This window comes from Myotis yumanensis, unplaced genomic scaffold, assembly GCF_028538775.1.
Source record: "Myotis yumanensis isolate MYYU_CA2020_CCGP unplaced genomic scaffold, mMyoYum1.0.hap1 SCAF_11, whole genome shotgun sequence".
Classification (NCBI taxonomy): Eukaryota; Metazoa; Chordata; class Mammalia; order Chiroptera; family Vespertilionidae; genus Myotis; species Myotis yumanensis.
The window spans coordinates 41903395-41912656 of record NW_027223762.1 but is presented as its reverse complement, the minus strand read 5'-3'; the positions used below and the strand labels follow the sequence as shown (position 1 = coordinate 41912656).

General features: G+C 47.6%; 1 protein-coding gene across 1 annotated transcript; it reads left to right on the top strand.

Moving 5' to 3' along the window:
- Positions 1–1165: 1165 nt before the first annotated feature.
- On the top strand, positions 1166–6489 carry CD207 (CD207 molecule). Its single transcript, XM_070428461.1, has 6 exons — positions 1166–1241; positions 1335–1451; positions 3083–3457; positions 4037–4188; positions 5131–5249; positions 5735–6489. Exons 1-6 carry the CDS (start codon positions 1166–1168, stop codon positions 5883–5885), a joined length of 990 nt encoding a protein of 329 aa, XP_070284562.1. The 3' UTR covers positions 5886–6489.
- The last annotated feature ends 2773 nt before the right edge of the window (positions 6490–9262 follow it).

Sequence of the window (9262 nt, the reverse complement as noted above, 5' to 3'; positions counted from 1 at the left end):
GGAATACTGCATCATCTAAGATGCCTTAATAATAGAAATTAGAATATTTCATCACAATGGTTTCCTTACTGGTCTTTCTGCTTCCAGAATTTTCACACCTTAATCTAGGTTTCTCACCATGATCAGAGTAATCATTTTACAATGTTCCCATCCTCTCTCTCTCGCTCCTGCCTGAAGGCCTTCATTGGCTCCATATCACCCTAAGTCAGAGTCCAAGCTTCTTAACATAATCCATAAGGATCTTCATGATCTGACCCTATGTGTCTCTCTAGCCCCGTGGCCTTTCTGCTCCTGTCACATACTTTACACGCCAACACCACCAAACTGCTTACAGTTGACCTGACATTCCATGCTGCCTTATGCCCCTATACTTTTAAATATGCCAATCCCTCTACCTGGGACTTTTTAAAAAATATATATATTTTATTGATTTTTTACAGAGAGGAAGGGAGAGGGATAGAGAGTTAGAAACATCGATGAGAGAGAAACATCAATTAGCTGCCTCCTGCACATCTCCTACTGGGGATGTGCCTGAAACCAAGGTACATGCCCTTGACCGGAATCGAACCTGGGACCCTTTAGTCCGCAGGCCCACGCTCTATCTACTGAGCCAAACCAGTTAGGGCTACCTGGGACTTTTTACCATTACTCCATTCTCTGTACTTCCTTTCAATCGTGCATATGCTTCTATTGTTATGATCATCACCCTGTATTGTAAATTATTTGCTTGGGTCTATTTTTCCTTCCAGACTGTGAAGTGCTTGAATGCAAATAATCTGAGTTATTCATCTTTGTGGCCCAGTCCTAGTACAGTGCCTGGTACTTAGAAGCAGTCAATATGTGTTTGTGGAATGAATGGTCAGGTGGGTAAATGATGGATGAGGGGATTAAATAAGTAGGATAGCCTTGGGACAAGATGGTTAAGGTATCCAAGTAACAGACCCCACCCCCCTCACCCCCCCGCAAAAAAAAGGAAGGAGATGAATAACCTCTTTCCTTTGAGGAAAGCCCGGAACTGTGGCATAGGCCAGGCAAGGTGTCTAAGTCAGGAATGGGGAACTTGGGGGTTACCTTTTGTGGGACTCACTTCCCCTTTCTTCTGGATAAAAGTTCCTTGGCGAGAGAGCTGGCCAGAAGCACCTGTGTGCAGGGGTACGAGTGCAGGATGAAGGCTGCAGAGAGCGAGGTCCCTGACGCTCACTTCACTGTAGATAAACAGAACATCTCCCTCTGGCCCAAAGGCAAGCACCAGTCCCTACTCAGAACCCGCTCAATGCTCTCTGCCCAAACCCGAGTTTGCTGGTCCTTCAACAAATGTCTTCTTCTTCCAACAGAGCCTCCTCCCAAGATGGGTTCGTCTCCAGTTCTGAGGAAACCTTGCACGGTCCGTGCTGCCTTCGTCATCCTGACGCTGGTCCTGCTCGCCTCTGTCGTGCTGCAGGCCATTCTCTGTAAGTCCTCTGGCTTCATCATGTGGGCCGGCTCCTTCTCCAGGGCCAGTCAGCTTCCGCACACCCAGCCCTCTCTTTCCCGCTCTCCAGTGGTCTCTCCCGCCTATGGCTTTTTCATTTGCCTCATTTTATTTGCCTCTTTCCTTGTGCATTCACAGGTCCCTGTCCTCAGTAAAATGAACTGCTGCTCTTTCTTTCCCACTTCCGGGGAGGTTTTTCTGAATGGGATCAGCACTTGCATGCTTGTGCTCAAAGATACACTCTTTGTTCCAAGGAAACGTTCACCTATTTCTTTATCCCATGCCATTTTTCTCCTCCCTCTCTGAGCTCTATGTCCCTTCGATCCAGAGAGAGCCTTGTGGGACTCCCCAACAGTGAGTAAGATGTTTCCGACTCCACAAGGGATAGAATCCCAACCATGTCCTCAACCCCAGCTGACTAGATGGGTAACTTGACCAAGAAGCCAACAAATCTCCAGGATTCTTCCCCTCCCTCGGACCCCTTTGTGCTCTCTTCATTCTCCTGTTCTCATGTCAAGGGAGCCTTCCCACTTCTTCAATGGATGTGTGACTTATCTTCCCTCTTCTCCCAGCTGAGGCTCGTGGCTTCTGCAGCTGGCAGAGCCTTCATCTTCCATTAGGAAGCAGCGGAAGGGGACATCTATCTTCTCCTTTTATGGATTTGGGACATATTTCATCTTAGACTTGGAGTCTCTGAGCAGAGTCTCCTCTGCTTGGAGCCCTCTTGGCTTACTTTTGTGGTTTTTAAAGAAATATATTTTATTAGTTTCAGAGAGGAAGGGAGAGGGAGAGAGAGAGATGGAAACATCAGTGATGAGAGAGAATCATCGATCAGCTGCCTCCTGCACACCCCACACTGGGGATTGCACTCACAACCTGGGCATATGCCCTTACCAGGAATTGAACTGTGACCTGGTTCACAGGTCGATGCTCAACCACTGAGCCACACTGGCCAGGGGCTCTTGCTTTACTTTTGGTCTCCTCTCTGGCACCAAACCTGTGACCTAATCAGAGTGTGACAATGGGAGGGATAAGGGAAGAGGATAAATTGTTTAATAATTCTCTCTTTCTGTTTTCTCTGGAGAAGTGACTTCCAAGTTAGAAGTGTGCATGGCTGCCTGTTCTCATGGTCACAAAGAGCCTGTGGACAGATGTGGGAGGGGTGGTGCTGCCCTCGCTGATGGCCACTGCAGGAGTCTCTGAAAGGAGAGGCTGGGAATCAAGTGAGAGGGCACAGAGGGATGTGGGGAGGGGGCCAAAGGTGTGGTTGAGGGTGTCCCTTTACCAAATGTGCTCTGAACATTTAAAGAAAATTTAGGACTGGGTTATAATCCCTGGTTCTGTTGCCTGTGAGGTCTTCTAACAGAGAGCCCATGATTATCAATCTTTGCATTACCCGCAGCTACCAGAGTTCCAGGCACATGGTAGGTGCCATCACTTGTTTGTTAAATAAATAGATTAGGAATGAACGTAGGATAAACAACAGCTCCTTGGGTTGGGTCCTTGGGAAACTCGAGCCCATCTCTTCCCTTCCTCTTATCACTCTGATAACACCCCCACTCCTTTCCCTAGGGACCCCTTTGACTGACACCTTGACTTTCTCAAATCCAGATCCCTGGTTTATGGGCACACTATCAGACGTAAAGACCAATGCCCAGTTGCTGAACGGTCGTGTGGACAACATCAGCACCCTGAGTTCTGAAATTAAGAGGAATAGAGGCGACGTGAAGGCAGCTGGCATTCAGGTCCAGATGGTGAATGCTAGCCTGGATCATGTGCATTCTCAGATCCGGAGGCTGGAAACCGGTGTAAAGGCAGTCAATGCACAGATCCAGATGTTAACAAGAAGTTGGGAGGAAGTCTACAATTTAAATGCCCAGCTCCCAGAAGTAAAAAGAGATTTGGATAAAGCCAGCGCATTAAATGTAAAGGTTCGAGAACTCCAGAGCCGTTTGGAGAATATCAGCACGTTACTCAAACAGCAAAGTAAGTGACTGAGAAAATAATATTGCAAGCTGATCGGTGGCCCATGGGACCTTGCTGGTCTCAAGCCTGAGGCCACTGGGGCTGGTGTGTGTGTGGAGGGAAGCAGAAGAGGAGCAGGGCAGGCCTGGCTGCAAAGCAAAGAAGAGAGGGCTCAGCATTGGTGTTGGGGAGGACTTAGGAGAAAAGGAACCAGGACCAACTTGGGCTTCCACACAAAGGCACAGAAAATGGCATTAGGGAGTCTCTGTCCTGGCCCAAACCCAGCTATTTTCCATTAAGTTTCTTACCTAGAACCCAGGGTCTCAGCCACTTGTGATGGCCAGTGGAGAATTGCTTCTCTCTCATGAGAGATAGATTCTTGGTCCATCCTCTCTCTCTCCCCTCTCTGAGCCCAGAGACTCTACTAACCACAGACTTTCAGAATTTGCAAGATTTTCCCCAAACACCTACACAAGGACCCAAGGACCCTAGAGCCCAGCCCCATTCATTGCTATCGCTGGGATCTCACTCAAGTGTCCCCACCTAGCCAGCACCCAGAGAAACAGGAACACCAGTGTTCACCTTTCACCTGTTCTCCAGATGACATTATACAGATGGTTTCTCAAGGCTGGAAGTACTTCAAGGAGAACTTCTATTACTTTTCTCATGTCCCAAAGACCTGGTACAGCGCCCAGCAGTTCTGTGTGTCCAGGAATGCACAACTGACTTCGGTGACCTCAGATAGTGAGCAGGTGAGTGTTATTTCTACTGGAGGTATATTAGTAGCTGCATTAGGCAGGATGGGCAAGATTATGCTGCCATGACAAAAATCCCCAAATATCAGTGACCTAACAATGAAGGATTACTTCTCACACTACATGTCCAACAAGGGCCTACAAGGGGTTTTGCTCATTGTGGTTACTCAAAGAGACTTCATCTCATGTATGTTTCCATAATTGCTGAGGCAGGAAAAGGAAACATGGCACATTGTGTATTTTGGGCTCTGCCTGGAATTAACACATCTCTACTCACATTTTCATTGTAAAGCAAATGATGGAATACTCCTAGCTTCAAAGAGAATAGGAAGGGACCATCTTTCTGGATGCCCAGAAAACAGAAATATTTGTAAACAGCATTATTGACACCACAGAACCCAAGAAGTCTTCTTCCATTTGGAAGGTGTGGTAGTAGGGTAGGCAAGAGCTTGGTCCTGGGGTCAGAGTCTAGAATCCCCACCCTGCCTCTAACTAGTCCCAGATGAAACACAAGTAATAATAGCACCTGCCTCAAACAAATAACAATACTCAAGTTATTCAGATCAAGAAAGTGCATACAAATGTATAGTACCTTGTACATACGAAGTGCTCACTACATTTAGATATCATTGTTTGGGCCATTCTCCTGGGGTCCCTGTTCTGGAGTTTAGCTGATTCTTTCTTGTGCTCTAGCACCTGCTTCCTGAGGGTCAGAAGGCCTGAGTCCCGAGTCCGTTAGTTGCAGGGCAAATACAAATAATTAGAAAGATGGACTCTGGGCTCTGAGCAGGGACAGGAAGAAGCTTGAGAAAGGTCAGGATGCAGGTGTGTCTGTGGGTTCAGGGGCTGTCACTGAGGACAGGAGAAGAACACCCAGAGTGACAGGTGCTCTAACTCCGCGTGATGGCAGCATCTCTGCTCATTCTGTCTTCCCTACAGGAGTTTCTGTACAAGACAGCAGGCGGACTTTTCTACTGGATCGGCCTGACCAAAGCAGGGACTGATGGGGACTGGTACTGGGTGGATGAGACTCCATTCAACAAGGTCCAGAGTATGAAGTAAGGCCCCCAGAGCCCTCCTTCCCAGCATGACATTTTTGGATCAGGGCCAGGGTAGAAGCCTGGGATGATATTTCCCTCTGACTATAGCATTTGTGATCCTTCCCTATCCACTGGTGCCTGGAGCACTGAACCAAAATCCAGCTCACTTCTGTCACTAATTGGCTGTGGGGGCGGGGACATACCTGTGGCCTCTCTGTACCCTCAGGGGTTTGGCAGCATGGCTGTCCAGCCAGCTTCGGCAGGGTGCCTGGTCTACTTCTAGATGTCCTAGTGTGGTTGGTGTAGAGCCATGAGAGAGGTGGGCCGGTTCAGTCCTAATCTGAGGTGATGGCAGGCTTAGCGGTTGACAGCTCACCAATTCCCTTCCTCTCAGGCGTGGGTGCAAAAACTTGTGACATTATCACCTGGGACCAAAGCTTGGATTGAAATTACTCCTTTTTTCATTGGAAATATGTTTTCCTTTGTTTTTTTTCATGTGATAGGTTCTGGATTCCAGGTGAGCCCAGCAATTTTGAGAACAATGAACTCTGTGCCAATTTAAAGATGTCCTCACTTCAGTCATGGAATGATGCCCCCTGTGACCGTCAGTTCCTTTTCATCTGTAAACGTCGCTATATTCCATCAGAACCATGACAGGACTGAGCCCCAAGCTGGCACTTTGAGCCTCAGTGCTTGTCCAAACTCAAGGAAGTGCCACTCGTCCTCCACACTCCAAGGTGACTTTGCACCTTAACTTTCCTTGCTTCAAAAGTGTCCCCTATGCACCTGGAGTCCGCCTGCCTTGGCTGGAAGTTCTTCGACCCCATAGAGGGAGCTGGAATGGAAAGATCTTGGGTTAAAATGGGAGGGGAAGGTGAAGAGGATTTAGAAATTCAAACTGCCTCAGTAGATGGATCAGGACTCATAATTTGGGGCACCCCCTGGGGTTTTGCTTCTTCTTGGCTGAGCTAGGTAATGTGTGTGTGCGTGTGTGTGTGTGTGTGTGTGTGTGTGTGTGTGTGTATGACTAGTTATTTTTTGAAAAAAGTATTGTGCCTGCAATATGGTGACAGGACTTGAGGGAGGTCAGAGTAGAGGCAGGGAGAGCTGTTGGAAGATAATTGAGTCCCTTCAGAGAAGCCTCAGTTTCATCACATGAAAGCTGCTTCAGATGCCCAAGCAATTCTTCTGCTACTGATAGCCAGCAGCTTTCCAGTGGATCCCCCAAATTCCCAGTTGCTTGCTCAGAGGGCCGTGTTCTTTGGAAGACTCTGCTCTTGGGGATCCTGTCCGTGCCTCCCTCTTCATCGACATCCTCTTCATCCTCAATAAAATGCTGCCTGGGTAAAGGCCTCCCTCTGTGTGCACGTTTCATTCCTGGGTGTACATCTGCTTTGCTAGACATGAAGTTCTGGGGTATCCTCAGGAACCAGTGGGTGTTCAAAATGAACAAGGAGTAGAGAAATCCCGCAGAATAAGACCAATGCTTATCCCTGGTTTTATCAAAGTGAAGGAGAGTGAGATCTCCAGTGTCTGTTTCTTTTTTTTCTTAAGAAAAATGTTTTTATTGTTTTTGTTTTTTTTTTTAGAGAAAGAGGATGGGAGAGGGAGAGAGAGACACATTGATTGGTTACCTCCTGGGAATTGAGTCTGCAACCTGGGTATGTGCCTTGACCAGGAATCGAACCAGCAACCTTTTGGAGCACAGGACAGCCCTCAACCAACTAAGCCACACCAGCCAGGGTGGTCTGCAGTGTCTTGACTTTCTTGGTGGTCTTTTCTCTCAGATGTTCACTGGAAAGTCTATTCTCTGGTTTTACTCTCAAGGGGAAAACTCCTCAGGTTTCCTACTCTTCCCAGAACCCTGTTCCCAGGAATTGGGTTCAAATCTCAGCCCAGTGGCTGAGGCAGGAATCCAGGCAGCACCAGACAGGAGGGGAGGAAAGTGGAAACAGGAGGGAGTGCAGAGTCCTACAGGGGGGACATATTTCTTCAATGAAATGGGCTGTCTTCCAGGCCATAGACTTCTTGTTATGACCTCACATGGTAGAAGGGCCAGCAAGTATAAGGCCATTAATCCCCTTTGTGAGAATACCACCCTCACGTCCTCATCACCTCCCAGAGGCCCCACTTCCTAATGTTATCAAATTGATCGTTAGGGGTTCAGCATATGAATTTGGAGGGGACACAAACACTCAGACCATAGCAGTCACTGTGCGCAGCCCACACTTAAGGATGATGGCATATACTATACAGAAATGATATGTAATCTTTCTGTATGAGAGATTTAGCTATTTGTCTGTTTATTCAAGCATTTATTTATATCTATGAATTCGTAGATTTTATACTTTGGGTTATAATTCAATAATACTATATATATTTTCTTGCTCAAGTCCTTCCAGCTTTGGGAGCTTCTTTCATTTGGCTCCTGTATCCTTTTGATATATTTGCATAATTTTTAAAAAAGCATCTCTTTACTTTCTGACAGTATAAGATACCCCAGGATCATTTTGTAGACTTCCTGCTCCCGTCCTAGAATCAGACATTTCTCCAAAACATCCTGGCTTTTCTGTTTGTTTGTTTGTATTTTTTTTGAGAATGGTATTAGAAACCAAAATGTGGGTGTTGTTGCTTCCCCTTGGCTGAGATTTGTAGGTAATGCAAGCATGGGTATCTAACTGGCTTTTGAAAAGATCATTATGTGTGCAATACGGTGACGGGACTTGAGGGAGGCAAGACTAGAGGCTGGGAGAACTGTTAGGAGACTAATTGGGTTACAGCCGGGTGAGATGGTGGCCTGCACGGAGGCCTGTGATGGGGGAGATTACAGTGTATGATAAAGGATGCAAACAAACAGCTGTCGCGATATACAGGGTGTGGTCAGGAGAGGCCCAGAGCACAAGAGCCTCTGTCCCCGAGGAACTGGGGAGCAATCCCCTCCTGGCACATGGATGTGTTCACCAACCAGGAACTTGAAAGCTCCTCGGATCTCTCTCGTTGTTTGTGAGTTTTTATAACTCCATCTCAAGGCCCCTCTCCTACCTGGAGGTGGGGGTGGGATGGGTTGGGGTGGGATTGGAGAGGTAGGAGCTTGCTCTTTCTGGGAGGGACCAGCTCCCACCCTGAAGCCATCTAGGAGTCCACCCCTAGTCACCTTATTAGCATAAACTCAAGGGTAATTGAAAGGGGCTTGCTATGAATAACAAAAACACTCCTATTACCCAGGAAATGTCATGGGCTTTAGGAGCTCTGTTCCATGAACTGGGACAGAATCCAATATATGTTTCATTCTACCACAGACCCTTACCTGCCACGCCAGCTGTGAGGTCCTGAGTGGACAGTGAGGCCCTGAAAGGGTCTAGGGCAGTGATGGCGAACCTATGACACGCGTGTCAGAGGTGACACGCGAACTCATTTTTTTGGTTGATTTTTCTTTGTTAAATGGCATTTAAATATATTAAATAAATATCAAAAACATAAGTCTTTGTTTTACTATGGTTGCAAATATCAAAAAATTTCTATATGTGACACGGCACCAGAGTTAAGTTAGGGTTTTTCAAAATGCTGACACGCCGAGCTCAAAAGGTTCGCCGTCACTGGTCTAGGGCTAGGATTAAGTCAGCCATGGGTCACAAGGATTTTTTTCTGCAAAGCTGGGAAGGAACCTCTGATCTCCTCCTAAGTTGCTGGTGAAAGTGTTTGTGATTTGGGGGAGGAGGCTAGTGTTTGGGGGCTACGCTGGAGAGCAGATGTTGGGGTGATGGGCCTGAGGGGAGGGTGAGGACTAGTGTGGACTGGGAAGAGGAAGAGGATAGTGCCTGGGCAGACTGGTGCCTGGGTGTCCTGGGGGGAGGGGCCTTACTGGGGGGCTTCTGCAGAGTCAGCGGGGAGAGGAGGAGGAGGAAGGCAGAGTTTAGGTGTGGTCAGGAGCATAAAAGTCCAGGGTATCTCAGCTTCCCTCCCACCACTACGGGCCCACAGCACAACCCTTCAGGGGCTGAGGCGGGGAGCAGCTCTGGAGGAGGAAGGAA

Coding starts and splice junctions, on each gene's coding strand:
- CD207 (XM_070428461.1), top strand. CDS start 1,166: ATGAAGGCTGCAGAGAGCGAGGTCCCTGACGCTCACTTCACTGTAGAT. Junction 1,242..1,334: donor CATCTCCCTCTGGCCCAAAG/GCAAGCACCAGT, acceptor TTCTTCCAACAG/AGCCTCCTCCCAAGATGGGT. Junction 5,250..5,734: donor AACAAGGTCCAGAGTATGAA/GTAAGGCCCCCA, acceptor TTCATGTGATAG/GTTCTGGATTCCAGGTGAGC.